Source organism: Scyliorhinus canicula, chromosome 1 (genome assembly GCF_902713615.1).
Source record: "Scyliorhinus canicula chromosome 1, sScyCan1.1, whole genome shotgun sequence".
Taxonomy (NCBI): Eukaryota; Metazoa; Chordata; class Chondrichthyes; order Carcharhiniformes; family Scyliorhinidae; genus Scyliorhinus; species Scyliorhinus canicula.
In genome coordinates this window covers 252364007-252388332 of record NC_052146.1, presented here as the reverse complement: position 1 = coordinate 252388332, position 24326 = coordinate 252364007, and the positions used below count along the sequence as shown (strand labels likewise).

The following is a 24326-nucleotide window of genomic DNA, read 5'->3' as shown; positions in this document are numbered from 1 at the left end:
ATCGATACAAAGGCACAGTGAGCTAATGATCTGATTAGTTGAGGCTGTTTGGGTTAGGAACCACTTTACATTATGAGGACTGGAATAGAAGTATATCCCATTTAGAGACAAAATTAAGCACATTATATAATACTTCATAACTAAAATTTTGGCTCTTAGTGGTCCTATTAGTATTCCCCAAAGATAAGTCAAATTGTTAAATGGATTGTTATTGCGAAGTACGTATAAACTCAGGCAGCTGTCAGTCCAAATTGATTCTTACTCAGCATTAATTTGAGATTTTATAGCATTGCCAGGTTTCAGGGCGGAATACAGGCACACAAAATAAAAGCACTGTAATCCCACTCTTTCCGGTTGGCCATTTGTTCTGCATGTGTGATGTTATCACACTATCATGAATTAAAATGTTTCTGTTTGCACTGGTTATAGAGCCCTTGGCTACTGCGCTGAGGAACTTGGGGTTGTGGAAGGGGATAGTTGGGGGGGGGGGGGGGGGGGGGCGGCATGGGGTGTCCTTGTATGCAGATGATTTGTTGCTGTATATTTCGGAGCCAAGCTCTTTGGTGGGGAGTATAATGGCGTTGCTCCAGAGATTTGGGACATTTTTAGGGTAGACTGAATTTAGGGAAAAGTGATTATTTTGTGGTCTCCCCTCTGGGACTGGGAGTGGGGGAATGCCATTTTGTCTGGCATCATCTCATTTTAGGTATTTGGGGGTGCAAGTGGCCCGAGATTGGGCAGGGCTTCGGAAGTTTAATTTCACTAGTCTGGTGGGGAGGGTGATGGCTGATTTGCTGAGGTGGCACAATCTCCCTCTGTCGTTGGTGGGACGGGTGCAGGCAGTAGAGATGAACGTTTAGCCGCGATTCCTGTTCTTGTTTCAATGCCTACTGGTCCGTTTGCCCAAAGCGTTTTTTAGCATTTAGCGTCATGGAAGGTGATACTGCAGAGGGGACGGCAGGCTGGGGGGGAATTAGGCCTCCCAAATTTGATGTATTATTATTGGGTGGCAAATAGAGAGAAGATTAGTCGTTGCAGCAGGTGGGGGGTTTTGTGGGCGAGGATGGAGGCAGGCTCTTGCAGGTGTTGCGGGCACAGGCAAAGGTGCTGCTCCCGATGGCCCCAGGGAAGTATTAGGTGAGTCCGGTGGTGGCGGCCGTTGAAGATTTGGAGATAGTTTAGACATCATCTTAGGTTTGGAGTTGGGTGGGGGGATGCCGATCAGCAGAATCATCGTTTCGAGCTGAGGATGAATGCTTGGTTTCGGAGATGGGAAGAGAAGTATTCAGGAAATTAAAGATTTGTTTCTCGGAGGGTGATTCGTGAGTTTGGAGGAGTTGGGTGAGAAGCTTGGGCTGGCAGTGAGCAAAGATTTAGGTAAACGCAGGTGCAAGACTTTGCGAGGAAGGGCTTCCCTATAGCACTTGCCTCCTCGTTGCTAGAGGCGTCGCTGTCAGCGGGGGGGGGGTTGTCTCAGCAAATTACAGGACGGTCGTGGAGGAGGACGCGGTGTCCGTGGAGGGGGTTAAGGCGAAGTGAGAGGAAATGAAATGAAAAATTAAATGAAAATCACTTATTGTCACAAGTAGGCTTCAAATGAAGTTACTGTGAAAAGCCCCTAGTCGCCAGGTGCTGCTGGAGGAGGGTCTGTGGTTAGAGGTGCTGCAGAGGGTAAATGTCTCTACTTCGTGCATGAGGCTGGGGCTGATACAGCTGAAGCCAGTGTGCAGGATGCACCTCACAAAGTCTAGGATGATCCAGCTGTTCGAAGGGGTGGAGGATGTTTAGGATGTCCCCTAAAAGCCATATTCGGGGTGTTGAATCCCCCGTAACTGCAGGCGGGGTGCAGGGGCAGATGTTTTAGCCTTCGCCTGGCTGATTGCTCGTAGGTGTGTCTTGTTGGGGTGGAGGTCAGCTTTGTACCCTGTGCCTCAGCGTGGCACCAGGGAGGGGGATCTGCTGGGGTTTCTGACCCGAGAGAAGGTGAAATTTGCTCTGAGGGTGGTGAATGATTAGTTTTACAATTGTTGGGCTTTATCGTGCATTTACGGGAGTTTGTTACCGTTGGGGGTTGAGGGGGGAATGGGGTGTTTTGTATTGTAAAATTGTTGAAAATTTGTTGAATAAAAATACTTTTTTAAAAAATGCATTAAAATGTTTCCTTTAATCTCAGCTAAAATAGGGTGTCCTGAAGAGGGGGTGGTTAATTAATCTGAACTCAGCCTGGAGACTGGCTCATGTGATTGGGTTGCCATGGGGACAGGGGCCCAGATCAAAACCCACATAAATTCAAATGCCGGTTTTCATACCTTGACACAAAAGAGGGGCAAACTGGTCTTGCTAGACACCAACTCTGACAGACACGGAGACCGAGAGAGGAAGCCGCAGCTACTGTGCTGAGGGATGCTGTTTTTGCATTAACTATCAGTCAGGCTGCTGGTAAGAATAGATTCCTTTTGAAGAGATGGGACTTGTAGAGTCTTGAAGATCAAGGAGAGGGTGCCCTATTGCTGGAGGTCAGTTCAATGATGCTCAGTGAGTGAGGGAACTTTCAAAGGGGTCACTGGAAACTCACCCTGTTATGGCTGGGAGAAGGAAGCCTGTTGTAAACGGGGGGGGGGGGAAGAGATTTGGGTCTTTATCTGCCAGGCTACGTATCTGCTGAGAGTGTGACATCACATATAAATGAGGCATCGGGTTTTTGGTTGCGTTAATTAGTTAATGTAGAAAGTATCTGCTCTGCAGTTTAGTGTATTAGGGTTGGCGATCGAGTAACGTTTAGTCGATATTTATTTTAGTTTGCTACAGTAAAAGACTTAAAATGTGAAATTTTGTCATGTGATTTCTTCCATCGACTACTAGTGAATTCACATCAAATTAATGGTCTCTACAGGAATTGTAACAATGTACGGTCCACTTCTGTTGCAACTCAAACACTTCATTTACACCCTAAAACAAAAAACTTCTGGAAACTCTCACCTCAACTTCCCCAAAAGATAACTTGAATGTTTATATATCCTTCACAGTTGTCTTTTTGACTGATCTTTTTTTTAGATGTTAGAGAGCTATTCTGTCTCTCCACATCATCACTACTGCAATTATCTCTGCTTATCCAGACAGGCTGTCTTGTGCACTGGATGTTTATCAAGAAACATACACAAACGGCTAATAATGGAGAAAATCAAAAAAGGGGCCCAGGGATAGAGTATCCTGCATAATGATCTGCTAGAGCTGAAGATGTTTTGTATTGATGCTCCTCCTGGCTTTTCCAGCATCACAGCAGCATTTTCCCCATGTTCACCAAAAGGACCTTTTTAAGAATGTCCCATAAGTTGCAAAGTTATGGATAATGCTGCAAGTCTCGGTGATCTTGAAAATTTTGACTCGGTTAAACTGAAGGATGCTCCTAGAACTGCCAGGGTTTCAAAAGTTCTGCTTCAGCAATCCAATTGTGTGTTCAACATGGATTTGGTGGAAGCATTCACCTAAATGTATCTGTGCCTTGCTGGTGTGTGAGGATGGAACAGTGGGGTCAAAATCCAAGGCAACAGCAGGGATTCTCAACTTGCCAGGATTTAACCCTTAACTTACTGGGTATCTGCAGAGAATGGGAGAGTGGACTGCTGTAAAAGAAATGCAACATGGTTGTTGCCAGGGAATCTGGCATTCACCAATAGTAACTGGTGCAGATGGTCATACAAGCTGATAATTTAAGCCTTTGCCATTCTTTTATCGGGCATTATTGTTTGCAGCAGTTTAGAGAGCTGTGCAGGTACCAAAGGCATTCTGGACTTGAGGATATTGCCATTTAAAAAAACAAACTGGTGTTTTCTTCCATTGTCATTGGGAAAGGGATCATGGTCACTTGCTTCATCAAATAAGGAATCCAATCATCTGTTTTTGGGAGTGATGTATTACAATCTGATATTGATCATGCCTCCCTCACTCATTCCTTGGAAACAGCCAGTGTCAAGAAATTTAAGCCTTCTGGTCCAAGATCTAGCAGCAGCATCATGCCTGCTCTATAGGTTTGCCAGCAACACATTGCATAGTTCTGTCACAACATCTTGATGAAATGGAGCCTCTGTAATACTGTGCCTCTGCAGGCTTAGCAGGGTAATGGTAGGTAGAAGCCTTCCTCCTCCAATAATGTGGCACTTTCTGTGGCATTCAAAAGGTTTGTCTGATCCTCCCGTGAGTATAAAGGAGCCACGTTTTGAATCCCCAGTGTGCCAAAGGGATGGTGAGAGCAGAAAATTTTGCCACTCACTAGCCCTTCCTTAACAATTTTCAATATAACTGCTACAAATCTTGTATTGATGGTCTCCTTGCTCAAAGGTAGAGTTTCCAATCACAATCCAACCTGGTGCCTGTCTCGAAGTAGCAATGGATTTTAGAAAAAACCATAGAAGTTGAAAATGCTTCGAGTACATGGGTGCAATTAGTGCCAAAACTGCAACCAGCTTTAGGGAAGAAACAGCCCTAGAGTATATAGTGACATCATTTCCTGCACTTTTAAATTCAGCATCCTTTACATGTGTTCTGTTTCTGGCTCAACTAGCCAGTGACGAGAAAGCAGATCAAGTGCAAACGCAATAGAGAGCTGCACATTTCCCTCCTCCATGCAACACATCAGAAATAGGTCCACACAAGGAGTTATACAGAGGAAAGTTGGAAATTTTCAGTTTAATCTATAGATGTGCATCTCAGTCCTGTTGGAACCTTCACAAGTCTAATAATATGTTATGTGACAAATCACGTATCTACACGCATAACATTCAGCTCAGGGCTCCGAAGCCACGTGGTCACAGGCACTAAAATTTATTTTTAAACTTTAACATTTTAAATCTGGTACAAACCTTAGCAAATAGTTCAATCAAGTCAGCACGGTCAGGAAAATCAAAATGCTTAGAGTAGAAATGATGAAGGGCAGCAATATCACTCTCGATCAACTCCCTTTTCTCATTATCCAATTTATCTAGGTCTGAATCAAACAGAAATAAAATTAATTTAAAGGTTCTGGGGCGAAACTATGACTGTTCAGAAATATAATAAAGCTGTTACATCTATTGAATTGGATACTGGAGTCAATTCTGTGGTCCGATACTCTAGAAGATAAAGTATGCAACTTTCAAGACAGAATCATTGAACTGGGTGAGCAGGTCCCATACCACTTACATCCTGGCTTCCAATTTTAGTGAATTCACGTGGTTTTGCCCATGTCCAAGTTCTATTAAGGCCCTGGAATTGACATAAAAGTATTTAAACAATTCAATGGTATTTCTGCAAGTTTTTTTTTCATTTAAACTATGATTGAGGCTTAAACTCTGCAGGCGTGGCATTCTTAAAACATCTTTTTGTAATGTTCACAATACTTTTCCCCACATTTCTGAAGTTTTAATCAATATTTCAGATAAATCTAAGAAAACCATTCTTTTTGCCCGTTAAAGTATACTTGCTCTTTTGACTGGCATCCTATCCTGCATGCGCTATAAACTTCAGTTGATTTTTAAAACAATGTTTTAAATTAAATTTAGAGTACCCAATTATTTTTTTTCCAATTAAGGGGCAATTTAGCGTGGTCAATCCACCTAACCTGTACATCTTTGGGTTGTGGGAGTGAAACCCACGCAGCCATGGGAAAAAATGTGCAAACTCCACACAGTGACCCAGGGCCAGGATCGAACCCGTGTCCTCAGCGCCATAGGCAGCAGAGCTAACTACTGTGCCACCCCAACTTCAGTATAAACTCCGCTACCCGTGTGCTGACTTGCTCACCCAGCACTCAGTCCTTGCTGGCCTACACTGCAAGATAGGGGGCGCGATTCTCCCAAAGGGAGACAAAGTGCCGACGCCGGAGTGAAAACCGGAGTCTTTCACTCTGGCGTCAGAGGCTGCTCCTCGCCCCCTATTCTCCTCTTCCCCCCCCGCCCAAGGGGGCTAGGAGCGGCTGCACGTCAATCTCAGGCGCCGGGCCTTGACCTTTGCCTCAAAGCGGCGCCGCCTGAATGACATCACCTGAGCATGCGCAGGTTTGCCGGCGCCAACCTCTGCATGCGTGGTTGCCATCTTCCCCTCGGCTGCCCCGCATGACCTGACGGCTTGATCTTGCGGGGCGGCGGAGGGAAAAGAGTGCGTCTTTCAGAGACGCCGGCCCAACGATCGGTGGGCACCGATCGCGGGCCAAACCCCTCCTGAGCACGCCCCTAGTGCTCGATCCTCCCTCCGTCCCCCACAGGCACCACTTGCGCGATGTTCACGCCGGCTGCGACCAGGTGTGGTTGGCGCCGGCGTGAACCGGTCGGATTCGGCAGGCCGCTTGGCCCACCCGGGCCGGAGAATCACCGGTCGCCGTTAGAAACGGTGAGCGGCGATTCTCCGAGCGGCCTATCGCAAAATGTGACATGCCGTTTGGGGGGGGGGGGGGGGGGGGGGAGATCGCGTGGGGGTGCCAGGGCGGCGTGGCGTGATTCGCCCGGCACTCCCGCGATTCTCCCACCCGGCGTGGGGTTGGAGAATCGCGCCCAGGGTCTCGATGCCAATTTAAAACTCTCATCCTAGAAAAACCAACACTCTTGACTCTACTATCTTGTGCTTCCCCCCCACCCCCATCTTCTATCAATGGCAGCCACCCCTTAGGTTTTCTAGGTCTTGCTCTTCTCGGTCCTGCTCTGGATTTCGCTCTGTAAACCTCTCCTTTCCTCCTTTAAGACCCACCTCTTTGACCAAGTATTTAATCATCACAACATTGCCTCCTTTGACTCAACCTCCATTTTTGGTTGATCATACTTCTATTGAAACAACTCAGGACATTTTATATGTTAATGGCACTAAATAAATGCACTAAATAAGTGTCACCGTGCCAAATTCCTCAAATGGTGTCCTCCTCTCCCACGCTTCTGACTCCTACATTCAATGTGGCTCTCACCTCATGCCAGATATTGTCAACTTACAAGGGCTATGAAGTAACCAACAGGACAAATCTCACTTACTTCATGTGGCAGAATGGACACTTCTTGAGGCAAGGAAGGCCCATTGTTATACTGCACACCTGCAGTCCCTGCCCAATAAGGATTTTTTAAAAAAAATTTCAAATAAATAAACCTTGCTCTTCTGGCCCTCAAACCAGGTCCCAGGAGGATCAGCCTGGTAGGAAAACTGCCAAATAAGCTCTCTTGATAAAGTTGAAATTACATATCAGACTCCGATGACATCCTCAGGGCCTGACCACTGTGTCAAGAAGGTCACTGTTGCTTTATTCAGGGCAGCTGCACAATTCATAACCTACCTAGTGGAAATAAATAACCAATGAGAAAATATTCTCCAGTTCTATAGGAACAACGAGCACTGCCTGACTCGTTTGGTAAAGGTACCCTGTTGCTGCCTGGAAGGATTTAGTCACAAAGAAATTCAGTGGTGACCTTGACAGGTAAATAATACTTTTTATCTAGTGGAAGTGAGCTTCAGCTGGCCAGTCAATATTTGAGCTATTTCCCCATTAGCCTCCAGGAGAAAGGCATCCTGCTGAGACTGTGATAGTCAGAAAAGTCCAAGTAAGATCATGGTATCGCCTGGCCAGTGGGCATCAGGGAATAGAGAAGAGAAGAGAAGCTTTCTGTGATGTCTAATCTAACCACTTAATAATAATCTTTATTAGTGTCACAAGTAGGCTTACATTAACACTGCAATAAAGTTACTGTGAAAATCCCCAATATCCTCATCAAAGCAAAGCAATACTTTGAGACGAGTAAAACCAGCAGCAAATATCTCGACTGAATCCCCTAAAGATCCCCGTCGGAAATATTGAGGAGCTAGGGCAGCCCCTATGACCTGAGATTCAAAATGCATTGGGGTCTCAGTAAACATTAAAAGGGAGCTAATTCTTTTTTCTGAGAAGATAACAGATAAGGCACTGGCCTTCAAGAACACAATTCCGCACCACAACTTCAGCCCAAAACAGGACATGGTTCAGAGGAAAAGCTAGACCCTGAAGTCTGAAACATTAAAGCAGCAAACTTTTCTCTTATTGTTTAAGGGTCAGGGCCAAGCTTCAGTGAAGGCAAGCACACTGAAACAGACAGCCTCTTGGAGTAATGCAGATTCCTTGATCTCAAAGTACGAACAACATCATGTTGGTTGGAGCACGGCAGATCCGTTTTTTTTGTTAATTTTGAACTAAAGCTTTTATTTTTTTTTAAAATCACAGAATCCAATAATCCAGTTTTGGCTTCACACTGCAAGGAATACTTACGTGACTCAAACTCACTAACAGTCAGTAATTCCTCTGAAGGCGTTTTCTCTGGGTGCATTTTCTAGATAAACAAAAATCAAAAAGCAACAAAAATTAGAAGCGTATTTATTATGGCAAGGATTTAATTTGGCAAGAGTCAGACAGATGTTGTTTAAAATAAAGACCAATTTAATACACACACACACACTTTAAATAGCTGATCATGTCACTTGGACAGAATCACAGAATTGGAGAGCACAGAAAGAGACCATTCACTCCATCATGCCTGCAACCACACTTTAAAGTCATAGTTTAAAACTGAAGATGCTAAAAGTGGTGAAAGCGTCACGTAAGGTACATTTACTAGATTAATAAAAGCAAATTACTGTGGATGCCGGAATCTGAAACCAAAGAGAAAATGCAGGTCTGGCAGTATCTGTCGGGAGAGAAAAGACCTAACATTTTGAGTCCAGATGACCCTTTGTCAAAGCAGCTTTGGACTCTGGACCCTGACAGCACGGTAGCACAGTGATTAGCACAGTTGCTCCACAGCTTCAGGGTCCCGATTCGATTCCCGGCTTGGGTCACTGTCTGTGCGGAGTCTGCACGTTCTCCCCGTATCTGCGTGGATTTCCTCCGGGTGCTCCGGTTTCCTCCCACAGTCCAAAGATGTGCGAGTTAGGTAGATTGGCTATGATAAATTGCCTTTAGTATCCAAAAAAGGTTAGGTGGGGTTACGGGGATAGGGTGGAGGTGTGGGTACAGGGTGGAGATACAGGCTTAGGTTGGGTACTCTTTCGAAGGGCCGGTGCAGACTCAGATGAGCCGAATGGCCTCCTTCTGCATTGTAAATTCTATGATTCTATGAATCGAAAACGTTAGCTCTTTTCTCGCCCGACAGATGCTGTCAGACCTGCTGAGATTTTCCAGCATTTTCTTTTTGGTTACATTTACTAGCTTCCTTGCTTTCCTCCCTCCACACTTTTCTCTCACAAAGACAGCGACGCAAACCCCATGACTCAATCTGGGCAGTGGTAGCTAATGCCTTCCAGCATCACACCCAATAGCCCATTCCAGTCGACACAAAATGTACAGCACAGAACAGTCCATTCCACCCAACTGGTTCATGCCCTGCACGGGGAAACTCTCGCTCCATCACCCTCATGGATTCCACCCACCCGGAAATGCATCCATCTTATTCAGCTCTTGCAGCAGCCAGGTCCACATTCTAACAACTCCTTAGTAAAGTTTCTCTTTTCAAATTGTTGGCAACTATCTTGTGTGGAATTTACCGGCTGTTCATGTTGGTGGGATATTCCGGTCCCACCAACGGTGCACCCCCACCTTGGGTTTCCGGGCGACAAGAGGGAAACGGGAAATCCCGTTGACAACAACAAGACCAGAAAATCCTGCTGGTGTCCACCTCTGCCACTGAAAAACACATGGCTGGTTGCTCGGTTAATCCCACCCCTTGTCTTTATGGCTCCGAGGTTTGGTCTCCATCGTAGATGGAAACAAGACTGGAGTTTCATTTTTGGGTCAGAACCCTGATGTGGGATAATTTCAGGATCCCGACCTCAAGGCATCAGTGTGATACGCATGCCACGATTTTTGAATTAAAAGAAAATATTAACGGTTAGAGGGCACACGCAACATCTAAGTCGGAACAGTAAATAGGCTCCGGAATCTGCAAGGCCAACAGGAGGCTCTCAAGCACTGAACGAGTTACAGATTGCCAATGCAGGTAAGGGATAGGGAGGGTGCCTCAAAATGGAGGACCACTTTAGGCAGATTATCTTTTCCTTTTTTTTTTAAACAAACGTGCTTTCACAGCTGTGGCAATGCAGCTATGTTGGCTGCGGGGTAAAGAAGCCTCAAATATATCCTGGAGTACTGCCTGTGAGCTGCCTCCATCCATGGCTGGCTAAAAGAAACTTCCTGATCATTGGCCTCAAGAGGCCTTTTAATTATGTTAATAAGCTACTCAATGCACTTGGGCGAGTAGCCATTACCTCACCTGACCCACCTCCTGAAAAGAAAAATGGTCTAGAGGCGGGAAGATGCCCGCAAACCTGCCTGCTGCAGACTGGGAAATTCCAGGCATGCCCACTTCTCTTCCTGTATTCTGCAGGCTTGCAAAGCCATATTTTTTTACCGGGCCAGATTTTGCTCTGGTATTGGTAAAACTGTCAATATTCACCAATCTACCGTACTCCACTGAAAGCAACAGCAACTCTGGAAGAACGCATGTGCGCAAAAATAATACGATAATGCAAAGTTCTGATCAGCAATTCTCTGCTCGTCCCAGAGGGTGCACTTTTGGAAGTCACCAGCACACAGTACAAAACCCAAAGCAATCGGTCAGACGACAGAAACCGCCATAACTGGGTTTTCAGGAGATTTAAACATCTGTCAGGAAAGTGGGAAAAAGACTTCCGGTAGCGGCCATGAGCTGAGTAGTCGCACAGAAGGTCGCAGTCTCCTAGAAACTTCCTATTGGACCTTACTAACCCATCACATCAAACACAGTCACAAAAAGTGCAACGCTCCCCCCAACTTAATCCCCACTTACGGGAGGCACAGTAGCACAGTGGTTGGCACAGTTGCTTCACAGCTCCAGAGTCCCAGGTTCAATTCCTGGCTTGGATCACTGTCTGTGCGGAGTCTGCACGTTCTCCCCGTGTCTGCATGGGTTTCCTCCGGGTACTCCGGTTTCCTCCCAAAGTCCAAAGATGTGCAGGTTAGGTGGATTGGCCATGCTAAATTGCCCTTAGATTAGGTGGGGTTACTGGGTTACCGGGATGGGGGAAGAGAGACTTATGTGGTGACCCAGAGCTGAGCATGATGGATCCAACAGGATTGCCAACAAAGGCCCAATCATCGACAGAGAAGCTGATGGAGTTCATCTCCACAGAGCTACAAAAGCATAGAAAAGCGGCGTAAGAAGACCTCATGTCAGCAATGAAGTCAATAATAGAGGCCGCACTGGCCTCCATAAAACAGAGCAATGGACAGAGCAGAGCAGAGACTGGAGGCTCAAGAGGCGTCGGTGTGGGACCTGGAGAAGACAGCCACTGACCAGGACGAGCGGATCGCCTCACTTGAAGTCGAGGTGGCAAGTTTGTAGACGACCCAGAAGGCATTAAAGGGGAAGGTGGGCGACCAGGAAAACAGGTTCTGCTGTCAGAACCTGCGGGACATTAGACTACGGAAGGGTGCAGAGGGTAAGAAGCGGCGAAATTAGTCTCAAAGAGGAGCGGGAAACTGGTCGAGGAGGAGGGCTTCACCCAGCCCTCAGAAGCGGACCGGGCCCACAAGTCGCTCCGACAAAAAGCAAGTCAAGGGAACCGCCAAGGGCAATTATTATGAATCTTCACAAGTTTCAAGACAAGGAACGGGTTCGGAACTGAACGAGGCGCACACAGTCATGCAAAGGTGGGAAGGACACACAATCCACATATACCAGACATTGGGGAGGATCTGCCCAAGGGCTGGGCAGAGTTCAATGGGGCCAAAACCGCACCGGTTAAAATTAAAGTGCGATTTGGCATGTTATACCCGGCAAGACTATGGGTCGCGTTCAATGACAAAGAACATTATTTCAACACATCGAGGGCAGCAAATGAGTTCATGCAAAAAGAGTTGGGAAGAAGCAGTGAGGGAAACCAAGGAAAATGTGGATCCACACGAGCCAAGAAGGAAAGGGGGTGACTGTACTTGGGGATATGGAGATTGGAGGGGGATGTTATAAATCCCTTGGGGGCAAAGACTGTGCTCCATTCATTTTCCCCCTTACACAGTTGAGTACAAACTCTCTGGTAATTGGGGGCAAGGTTTGCCCTTGACAAGGGGAAACCACACAGTATAAACCCTGACCTGAGTGCAGGTCAGGGAGGGTGGCCCTTCAGTGAGAGGAATTAGTCTTTTGTAGTTTTGTGTCCACTAATAAACGCTCATTTCTACCCTACCGTGTGTTCCTGTCGTCGCTCCCATTCGATACTAATGATGAGGGTGAAGTAGAGCTGCCACAGAGACTGAGCTTTGTACCGCTGAACTACTTTGTTAAGGCCCACAGGGGCCGCCACTCCGGATGGGGAGATGCCACACATAGGGAAACTCAACCAGTTTGAAGCAGGTACTAATGATTGGACCCAATTCATATGGGTGCAATATTTTTTTCGGTCAAACGGAATTGTTGGAAAAAATTAATTGGGTACTCTAAAAAAATGTTTTTAAATGTATAAAAAAAAGAAGAAAAGTGGGAAATTGCTTTAACAGAGATCGCTAGATCTTTTGTGGCCAATTTCGAAGCGAGTGCGGCTGCAAAATCGGCCCATTCTGTACCCATTCTGTATAACCTCTCAGTTCTCATTTCTTCTTTGTGAAAATGTTTTTGCAGTTTTTTTCTTGCCACTATATCCTTTTTTTGTAGAAGGAAACTAGTATTGAAAACTAATTTCAGCAGGCTGTTATTATTGGAGAGAAGGAAAGGCATGGAAATCATACAATCCTATCCGTACTAGATATCAAGCACCATTGAACTTCCAGCACAAGTCATTGAGTAGTGGTCACGAGCTGGAATCCCAGCCAATTCCCAACCTCATGCCACACCCATTCCATGCCAAGAGGGGCTAACGCAGCGGAGATAGTAAGCAGTCCAGTCATTATTATTACACCACAGCTGTTGCTGTCCTCCCAAACTGACAACATCAATAATGTGGTTTGTCGCTTCATCCATCTCACCTGTTTAACCAGGATTCTTGCCACCAGCCGGACTGTCTCAGAGGGGTTCCAGTTCTGTCCAAATTTGCTCATGGAAGAACATTCCAGTTTGTGCATTGGCCAGTCAGCTTTCTGCGAGAAAACAAAAAGAGATGATATATTTCAAAGTTAAGATTCCCAGCCTCAGAATCATTACAGTTGAGAGGCTCACCACACTGGTCGAATTTGAGCAGAATTCTGAACAGCAATTTGACTCAGATTTCCATGTACCGACTGGATTGGGAATTCCTTGTTGTATAAATGTATCTGTAATGTTTGACAAACTCACTTCTCTTTCTTAGTCACTTCCCGAGAAAACATGTGGGGTGGACTTTCCCTCTTAATCCCGTTTTTAAAGTGTGATCTATGCACCCTGGAGGCGTCAGTGGAGATCACGTTACTCCACTCAAATTCATGAACATCCAAACTTTGCAGCAGTCAATTAAAAAGCATGTAAGAGGCCAAGTTGAACGCTGCATCGGAATTCATCACAGAGATCATTCATTGTTTGTGCGGCAATTTTTCCCACCTTCTCCGATTTTCTTCCTTAATCTATCCTTAAGAAGCAGCTGGTGCTGTGCATAAGCTTCGAAGGATATACTACTGATTCTCCAGTGCATAAAATTGGTGTGATCACTCTCCTCTGACAAACCACACAGAGGGTACTTTGATGATCATGGCTGCTGCTGTAACAAAAGCAATTGCTCTCCTCACCCAATGCTCAAGGAGGTCAATTGTACTGTAAATCACTGGATCAAGAGTAGTCATCCTGTCTAAGCTTGGGATGCTGAGAACTGGGGATAATGAAGAATGCGCACAGGAAAAAGAAAGTGTAAAGGGAGGGGAAACCATGAGTGAGTTGGGCTTTGATTCACCTACAGATTACAGTCTTCCTCATTCAGTGGCCATCCTGTTTACTTCTGTAGATCCCATTCATATTCCATTTTTAACTTACTTCTGGGGAGTCACCTTCTTAGATTACTGCAGTCAGTGCGGTGAAGTGCCAGTGACTGCCCTCGACATTAATACAGTATTTGAATAAGTGTGGCATCAAGAACCCCAAACAAAATTGAAGTCAATGGGAATCAAGGGGAAAACCCTCCACTGTTAGAATCATACCTAGCACAGAGGAAGATGGTTGTGGTCTTTTGAGACCAATTATCTCAGCCTAAAGGGCATTGCTGCAAGAGTTTCTCAGGGTAGTGACCTGGAAGAAGAATCTTTATTATTGTCACAAGTAGGCTTGCATTAACCTTGCAATGAAGTTACTGTGAAAAGCCCACAGTCGCCATACTCCGGCGCCTGTTCGGGTACACAGAGGGAGAATTCAGAACGTCCAATTCACCTACCAGTACATCCTTCGGGACTTGTGGGAGGAAACGGGAGCCCACGGAGGAAACCCACGCAGCCACGAGGAGAACGTGCCGATTCCACAGTGACACAAGCGGGAATCGAACCTGGGACCCTGGTGCTGTGAAGCAACAGTGCTAAATACTGCTGCCCCATACTGCCTGAAGCCCAACCATCTCGATCTTCCCTCCCTTATCAAGAGGTCAAAAGTGAAGATGTTTACTGATGATTACAGTGTTCAATATCATTCACGACTCGAGATACTGTAGCAGTTCGTGCCCTCAGGCAGCACGACTTGGACAACATTCATGCTTGGGCTGATAAGTAGCAATAACAAGTGCCGGACAATGACCGTCTCCTACAAGAGATAATGTAACCATCTCCCTTGACATTCGATGGCATTGCCAATACCAAATTCCCCACCAACATCCTGGGGGTCACCATTGACAAACCAACTACAAGAGCAGATTAGGGTCTGGGAATTCTGTGGGGAATAACTTACTTCCCAAATCCTGTCTACAATCTACAAGGCATCGGAGAAAAGTGTGAAACAATACTCACCATGTGCCTGGATGAGTGCAGCTCCAACAACAATAAAGAAGCTAGACCCCTCTCAAGACAAAGGAGCCCATTTGAATAGCATTCTATCCACCACCGATGCACAGTAGCAGCAGTGTGTACCATTTACATGATGGACGACAACACACCAAACATCCTTCGAAAGCACCCTCCAAATCGGCAACATTTACCACCTATAAGGACAAGGGCAACAAAGGCATGGGAACACTACCACTCTGCAAGTTCACTCCAAGTCATTCACCATCACCATCCTGACTTTGAACCATGTCGCTGCATCAAAATCCCAGGGCATCTCCTGAACAGCATTGTGGGTGTTTCTGCAGTACATGGATTCACAAAGATGGCTTGCCACCTCAACCTGGTCTCTTGCATTGAGGTGCTGGGCCTTACCATCATTGAGGATGGAAATAATAAAATCTCCTCCTGTTTGTTGTTTAATTGTCCACTACCATTCACGACAGAATGCGGCAGGATTGCAGATCTTTGATCTTAATCACTGGTTGTGGGAACATTTACCTCTATCTGGAGCATGATTAACATGGATAGGAGTGTGCTGAAACTTCACACGGTTGGAAATTTGGGATACACCTTCTGCTGCCCTTGACAGAGTGCGAGAGATGCTGGTGCATGGGATTATAGATTGTGATCGAATACAATTCTGTTTCTCCTGATGATCCACGGTGCCTTATGGATGCCCACTTTTCAGATTCTAGAACAATTCTGAAGTTATCCCATTTAGCAAGGCGGTCGAGCCACACCCAACAATCACGATCACCTTCAGTTTGACAGGAAAAACAGAAAACGCTGGACATATTCAGCAGGTCAGAGATAAAGACCCAGCTTTTTCAGTTCAAGACTAGCCCTTCATCTGATCCCCACGGATCCTCCCTAACACCTTGATTACTTCCAGCCTTTTCGATTTTTATTTCAGATTTCTACCATCTGCAGTATTTTGCTTTTGTTCTCAGTTTAAAGATGGGCTTTACCTCCACAACGGCAACGTGGGTGGTTACTTCCCCCACGGACATCAAATGCATCTGTGGCAGATGGATGTTGGGGGGCGTGGTCGAGGAAAGAAAGTACTAACTGCAGCATAGCACACAGCAAATCAATATTCTCAAAACTAGACCAATGTAAGACTCAAGCTCAATAGCAGCCTCGTATCAATTAGATGGACATGGTTCAATGTTACAGGTTGATGACAGCCCTTGATCGGTGAGGCAAGATGGAAATGTAACAGGTTTTAAGTAACGGAGGGCGGGGTAGGGTGAAAAACAAAAGGGAAGATCTATGTACGGATGGAGGGCTGGAGAGATCAAGTGAAAAAAGGTTTTGTGGCAATGGGCAAAATAAAAAAAACAAAAAAAGATATGTCCAGGTGAGGTGTGAATGGCTGGTTTGCAGCGTGAATGAATAAAGAAAGAAATGAGGAAACAAATCAAAAGCAAACGTGACCATCTAAAATTACTCAAGACATTAGTAAGGCCACATTTGGAATATTGTGTACAGTTGTGGTCGCCCAATTATAGAAAGGATATTATTAAACTAGAAAGAATGCAGAAAAGATTCAGGAGGATGCTCCTGGGACTTGATTGTTCTGAGTTATAGGGAGAGGCTGGATAGACTGGAACTTTTTCCCCTGGAGCGTAGGAGGCTTAGGGGTGATCGTATAGAGATCTATAAAATAATGAGGGGCATAGATACGGTAGATAGTCAACATCATTTCCCAAAGGTAGAGGAGTCTAAAACTAGAGGGCGTAGGTTTAAAGCGAGAGGGGAGAGATGCAAAAGGGTCCAGAAGGGCATTTTTTTCACACAGAGGGTGGTGAGAGTGTGTGGAATGAGCTGCCAGAGGCAGTTGTAGAGGCGGGTACAATTTTGTCTTGTAAAAGCATTTAGACAGTTATATGGGAAAGCTGGGTATAGAGGGCTATGGGTCAAATGCGAGCAAGTGGGACTAGCTTAGTGGTAAAAACTGGGCGGCATGGACAAGTTGGGCCGAAGGGCCGGTTTTCATACTGTAAACCTCTATGACTCTATAACTGAAATGTTGAGCTCAGAAGGCCGTAGGGTGCAGCTTTAAAAGATGAGATGCTATTCCTCGAGCTTGCATTGAGCTATAGCAAAACAGTGAGCAGCGAATACATTTTTAAAATCTCCCAAATAGAAATCAGAAAGTGGGCAGAAGCAGGGCATTTTTGAGTTGGAGGGCAGTAGCTATTGGCACATATTGGTTTTCATTGCAAGGGGTTTGGAGTATTAGCCTTTCTACAGTTGTACAAGGTTTTGGTCAGACCACATCTGGAGTGCTATGTTCAATTTTGGTGTCCACATTTAAGAAAGTTTATTGAGAGGGCAGCACGGTGGCCTAGTGGTCAACACAGCTGCCTCACGGCGCTGAGGTCCCAGGTTCAATCCCGGCTCTGGATCACTGTCCGTGTGGAGTTTGCACATTCTTCCCTGTGTCTGCGTGGGTTTCACCCCCACGACCCAAAAATGTGCAGAGTAGATGGATTGGCCATGCTAAATTGCCCCTTAATAGGAAAAAATAATTGGGTAATCTAAATTTATACAAAAAAAGAAAGTTTATTGAGGGGGGCAGGTATGCGCCACATGGTGATCAGGGCTGATTGGAGGGGGAGGAAGGGACAGAGATTCCCAGTCCAAATGGTAACATGGACCGGTGAAATGGGCAAGAGTCTTTTTGACTTTGAAGAGCTTGAGAGTCAATGTGATGCTGCTTCAGGAGACCCATTGGAGGGTGAAGGATCAGGTAAGGCTTTGGAAGGGTTGGGGGAGCTAGGGGCGCGATTCTCCGCACCCGCGGAAAATCGCGAAGTCGGCCGTTTTCACGGCCGACTTTTGCGACGGCCCGACACGGCCCATTTCCCGAGGTATTCACGGCCGGGAAATGGGCTAGGATCGGGGCCGCGTCAATCACGTGCGCGATGACGCCGGAACGCGGCGACGCTACGAACACGCCCACGTGACGTCGCCCGATGCCGTAAAAAGGCGCGGGCGAGCACGGAAACTAGGCCAGGATGTCGGAGCTCAGGAGAGCAGCCCTGCGATTCGTTGAGGCTGACGTGGAGACGCTGCTCGAAACAATCGAGCAGAGGAGGGGCATCATCTGCCCGCGTAGAGGACATCGCCACCCTGCCAGCGCGGTGCGCCAGGCCTGGTGTGAGGTGGCTGCTGCCGTCAGTGCTGTGGGGCAGACCCCTCGCTCTGCAGACCAATGTCGGACGAAGATGCACGACCTCACCAGGGCTGCCAGGGTAAGTGCCAAGAGGGTGCACCCGGGTCACAACCATCCCTCCCCCCTTTACTTAATTACCCACCTCCCCCCCCCGGCACGGGGGGTGGAGGGGGATTGGGGCAGAGTGAGTTGAGGGTGGTCCACAAAGTAGTCACAGACCCAGCGCTCTGGCTCCCCGTGGAGAGATGCAATGGTCTTATTACAACTTGACCCCCAACCTGTGCCAGTATCTGAACGGACTGCTGATACCTGCCGTATTGTAATGATCTACTTATGCCCCCTCCCCCAACAGGACAAGACCGCTCACAACACCCGTGAGCGGAACAAGACTGGAGGGGGTTCGCCCATCCTGCGGCCCCTCACCACGTTTGAGCAGAGGGCCCTGGACCTTGTTGGGGGATCTGCCACCCGGGAGATCGCGCGATGCGAGGTTGGCGGAGCTGCAACAAGTGAGACAGCCCTGCATGACAAACACCCCCCCCTCCCCCATCCTCTGTCCCTGCACACACCCTGCCCACTTGGACACCTCCCCCATCCTCTGTCCCTTCACACACCGTGCCCACTTGGACACCTCCCCATCCTCTGTCCCTTCACACACTCTGCCCACTGGACACCTCCCCCATCCTCTGTCCCTTCACACCCTGCCCACTGGGACACCTCCCCCATCCTCTGTCCCTTCACACACCCTGCCCACTTGGACACCTCCCCATCCTCTGTCCCTTCACATCCTGCCTACTGGGACACCTCCCCCATCCTCTGTCCCTTCACACCCTGCCCACTGGAACACCTCCCCCATCCTCTGTCCCTTCACACCCTGCCCACTGGGACCGTCCAGCGCCCTGCCGAGCGTATCTAAATAACCCGTTTCATTCTCTTCCCTAGGACGTGATGCCGAACGACCAGGGCCGTCTGCCTCCAGGCGGACACAGGCATCTGCCCCCACCTAACCCAGGGGCGCACGACAGAGGTTGCCCGATCAGCGGGGAGTCCCATCCTCACCAACCGAATCTGTGGAGCAGGACGCCCAGAGGGCGGCGACAGAGCAAGAGAGAGAAATAGCCCGCGAATGCCCTGCGGCCTCTCAGCGGGCCGATGATATAGAGGAGGAGTCAACCCAAGACGGCCTCGAGCTTGCGGCACAGCTATCTCCCACACTATCCACCATCCCAGAGACACTCACCCCGGTTGGGCTATTTAGTGATGAGGCTCCTGGGTCACAGTCTGGGTCGCACATCACAGCTGAGCAGGTACAGCAGGTGGAGGTCGGAGCAGCCGAGGGCCCGGGCTGGCAGAGGACAGGCCCAGCATGCAGCTGGCTCCCAGACATTTTCCGAGTTCCTGGACTTTCTCAACCCACCCGCACAGCCGATGCATCAAGAATCCCAGGGACACAATGACGGGATGAGGGCCGTCTTCCAGACTCTGCAGACGCTGTTAGAGGAGTCGAACCACATCCACGAGCAGGGAGTGGTGCAGCTCATGGCAGCAACCCAGGCCGACACCGCGCGGGTGGCATCCGCGGTGGAGGCAATAGGTTAGGTTATGCAAGGCGTTGGGCTTAATGTGCATGCGTCATCCTCGGCCCTGGACAGGGTTGCCCTCTCACAGGCAGCAATGCGCCAGAGCCAACACAACATTGCCGGCGCGCTGCGGGCCTTGGCCGAGTCTCAGCAGGTCATGGCCCAGTCGCAGCACGCCATGGCACAGTCACAGCAGTCGATGGCACAGTCACAGCAATCGATGGCACAGTCCCAGCAGTCAGTCGCGGAGAGTATAAACCGCCTGACACATGTGCTGGATGGCGTCGTGCACACACAGGTTGAGATCGCACAGTCCCTGGCGGGAATGTCTAACTCCCTGGACTCCATCTCTGCAAACCTTTGGATCCTGGTGGATACCGTTGCAGGCATCCAGGACTGGCAGCGCCGGGTGTCGGTGGCGCAACGGGGCACCTCCCCGCTCGCACCTCTGTCCCAAAGTGAGGCCCGGGGGCCACCGGGCTCCCCGAGGGAGGAGGTGGTTTCGGGGCCCATCCCATTAACTCCATCACGGGACGTCCCGGAATTCTCGGCCAGCCCCCGTTCCATCCCTGGTGCATCGGGTGGGCAGCAGGCAGAGCAGGGTGGCACAACGTCACCCGAGACGCCCGCAGAGCAGCCTGGCCCATCAAGGCCGGGTCGCCCCAGGAAACGCTTGCCGAAGGAGAAACAAGTCGAAGGGGGCGATTCGCAGCAGTCCTCCTCCACTCCTGCTGTATCATCTGGGGAATCACTTAGACGTAGTGGTAGGGCCCGTAAGGCAACAAAGAGAGACACTGAGTAAGTTGGCATGGGTGAAGGGCACAGTTTAATTGTAGGGGCTAGGGCACCTGTAAATGTTTGTTCACATTAAACGCACTGTTCCACCTTACTTGTAATACCGTGTGATTGTTCCGCCGCCTCCTGGACATCACCAGCACCTGGGTCGTGTCTGCGTGCTGCGCCCGCCATTCCGCCAGCCTCCTCCTCGTCCTCCTCCCTCTCCTCCTCCTCCTCTGTGCTGGCACCACTGCCACTGGCTTCTCCCTCCGCCTCCTGCAGCAGGTCATCTCCCCTCTGCATCGCGATGTTGTGCAGCGCACAGCAGGCCACAACAATGCGAGCGACCCTGTCGGGCTGGTACTGCAGGGCCCCTCCGGAGCGGTCCAGGCACCTGAATCTCATCTTCAGGAGGCCAAGGCAGCGCTCCACCACACCCCTGATTGCTGCATGGGCCTCGTTGTATCATGTTTCCACATTGGTCTGAGGCCTCGGTATAGGCGTCATCAGCCAAGACCTCAGCAGATAACCCCTGTCGCCTAGCAACCAGCCCCTCAGCCGGGGGGGGACGCCCCTCAAACAGCGCAGGGATGTACGACTGCACCAGTATGTAGGAGTCATGCACACTCCCTGGGAACCTTGCACAAATGTTCATGAACGTCATGTGGGGGTCGCATACCACCTGGATATTCATGGAGTATGTCCCCCTCCTGTTTGTGAACACCTCCCTGTCCCCTGCAGGCGGGCGCATGGGGACGTGAACACAATCGATTGCCCCCTGCACCATCGGTATCCCGGCCACGCTGGCAAATCCACGAGCTCGTGCGTCTTGAGTTGCTCGGTCCTCGGGAAAGGTGATGTTGCGATCGGCGATGGCATAGAGGGCGTCGGTCACATCCCGGATACACCTGTGGACCAATGACTGGGAGATCCCGGAGAGGTCCCCGGTCGCAGACTGGAAGGAGCCGGTCGCATAGAAGTTAAGAGCGACCGTCACCTTGATGGCAACCGGGATCGCGTGTCCTCCACGTGGGGCGAGGTGCGCCACGAGGTGACAGATTCGTATCACCGTCCGCCTACGCAGCCGGAGTCTCCTCCTGCAGGTGATGTCCATCATTGTTAGGAAAGAGATCCGGGCACGGTACACCCTCGGCCTTGGTCGTCGCCTCCGGTGCCGTGGCTGCACCCTCACTCTCTCCTCCTCCCCCTCCTCCCCCCATGCTGCTCGACGACTGGCAACTCCTCGGCCCATCCCTCTGCTGTTGCAGCTGGCCCTGCATCCACTGCGGGTTGTGGCTGTGGATGCTGCAGCATCTCCAAATGCAGTGCAGCGGCCCCAACCACTGCGCAGAACATAGCCGTTCTGTTCGCAGACATTGTGCTAACCTACAGAAGGGTGGTGGGGGGCAGAGAAACGGGACATGTTAGACCAAGGGTGGGCAAACTTTTCCGTGCAAGGGCCACATTCAGAAATTCACAATTCACAAAGGGCCGCATAGTATATTAAGTAAAATAATTACTTCACCCGGTTATGATTCTGGGCACCTCATATAGAACATAGAACAGTACAGCACAGAACAGGCCCTTCGGCCCTCGACGTTGTGCCGAGCAATGATCACCCTACTCAAGTCAACGTATCCACCCTATACCAGTAAGTAACCCAACAGCCCCCCCCATTAACCTTAAAAAAAAATTTAAAAAAAAAAAAAATTTTTAAAAAAAAAATTTTTTTTTTTTAATGACTTGGTGGGCCGCAGAAATACCTTTGGCGGGCCGCATGCGGCCCGCGGGCCGTAGTTTGCCCACCCCTGTGTTAGACAGAGGTTAGTCGACACCTCGGCAGCCGCCTGCCACGGGATACCTGTGTGTCCCGGTGGCCTGGTCGCGCTGCTGACACGCGGGCAGCCTAACCCCTGGTCACTTTCTGCATCCAACGGGCAGTTAACTACGTCGTCTTCACCGGTGCGTCAGTGGCCTGTGTCCGTAAGCCACAGGGCAAACAGCGGCCTTGTCCTTGTGACCGGCACGTCATGGCATGGTGGCAGACATTTTGTAACGTGGTTGGACGGGTCACTCGCTCACTCTCTCCCTACCCCCCACTCCGCCTCCCCCGTCTCCGCCCACGTCCCCTCCATCTCCGCCCCCTCCGCCTCCCACATCTCCGCCCCCTCCGCCTCCCACGTCTCCGCCCCCTCCGCCTCCCACGTCTCCGCCCCCTCCGCCTCCGCCCCCTCCGCCTCCGTCCCCTCCGTCCCCTCCGCCTCCGTCCCCTCCGCCTCCGTCCCCTCCGCCTCCGTCCCCTCCGCCTCCGTCCCCTCCGCCTCCGTCCCCTCCGCCTCCGTCCCCTCCGCCTCCGTCCCCTCCGCCTCCGTCCCCTCCGCCTCCGTCCCCTCCGCCTCCGTCCCCTCCGCCTCCGTCCCCTCCGCCTCCGTCCCCTCCGCCTCCGTCCCCTCCGCCTCCGTCCCCTCCGCCTCCGTCCCCTCCGCCCCCTCCGCCTCCGTCCCCTCCGCCGCCTCCTCCGCCTCCGCCTCCTCCTCCGCCTCCTCCGCCTCCGCCTCCTCTCCTCCTCCTCGCCGCCTCCTCCGCCTCCGCCTCCGCCTCCTCGCCTCCGCCTCCGCCTCCTCCGCCTCCTCCGCCTCCGCCTCCTCCTCCTCCTCCTCCTCCTCCGCCCCCTCCGCCCCCTCCTCCTCCGTCCCCTCCGCCTCCCCCTCTCCGTCCCCTCCGCCTCCCCCGCCCCCGTCTCCCCCGTCTCCGTCCCCTCCCCCGTCTCCGTCCTCTCCGCCTCCCCCTTCTCCGTCCCCTCCGCCTCCCCCGTCTTCTCCGCCTCCCCCGTCTCCTCCGCCTCCCCCGTCTCCGTCCCCTCCGCCTCCCCCGTCTCCGTCTCCCACCCTCCGTCTCCCCCCCTCGGTCCCCTCCGTCTCGTCCCCTCCGTCTCGTCCCCTCCGTCTCGTCCCCTCCGTCCCGTCCCCTCCCCCCCTCCGTCTCCCCCACTCCCCCCCGCTCTGGACCCCCTCCCGTTCTCGGGGATGCCTTCCCCGTTGTGGCCTGACTCCAGCAGTGCGCTGAGCTGTGCGCTGAGCTCACCTACTCGAAGTTCTCGTCAGCCAGCACGACTGGTTGACGATCTTGAAAAGCAGGTGTGTTGGCCGGCGTGAAAACATTGCGTGATGACGTCGGGACTTCGGCCCATCCGGGCCGGAGAATAGCGGGGGGCCAATAAGTAGCGATTCTGGTCGTGTCGGGGGGGCTTTCAAGGCCATTGCCGGGAATGCCGACGTGTAGTTTGCGCAGGGTTCGGAGAATAGCGGGAGGGCGTCGGACCTGCGTCGCCGTGAAAATATGCGCGGCCCGCTATTCTCCGAACCGGCGTGAGTGCGGAGAATCGCGCCCGTCCTCTTTCACTCAATTTTTGATAGCAGGGCCCAACGATACTGGTGGGGAAGTGACTTAGGTTTCAGATGAAGACGGTGATGGCAGATCGTGGGCGGGGGGCAGATACATTATAGTGACGGGCACTTTAGAGGGGAGGTTGGTGGTGTTGGTTGGTGTGTATGCCTCAAATTGGGATAATGTAGGGTTTATGAAGAGCATGTTGGTGGCCATCCCAGGCTTGGTACACATAAGTTAATTTTAGCTGGCGATTTAAATACAGTGTTGCATCCGAAGATGGATCGGTCTAATCCACGCTCGTTGGCCTCTTCGGGGGAGTGAAGGTGTTGGCAGTGTTCATGAAGGAGATTGGGGGAAACGGACACCTGAAGATTCTTGCATCCAAGGGGCAGAATATTCCTTTCTTCGCCAGTGCATAATGTATATTCGAGGATTGATTTATTTATTATGGGGAGATCAC

General features: G+C 50.1%; 1 protein-coding gene across 1 annotated transcript in view; it reads right to left on the bottom strand.

The window, feature by feature from the left end:
- The window catches only part of smyd2a (SET and MYND domain containing 2a), a 74864-nt gene that overhangs the window by 36110 nt on the left and 14428 nt on the right, over positions 1-24326 (bottom strand). Inside the window, exons 3-5 of the mRNA XM_038811519.1 lie at positions 12974-13084; positions 8252-8312; positions 4860-4984 (exon numbers count right to left, since the gene is read on the bottom strand). Coding sequence (XP_038667447.1) covers positions 4860-4984; positions 8252-8312; positions 12974-13084 — 297 coding nt within the window. The remainder of the gene's footprint in view (positions 1-4859; positions 4985-8251; positions 8313-12973; positions 13085-24326) is intronic.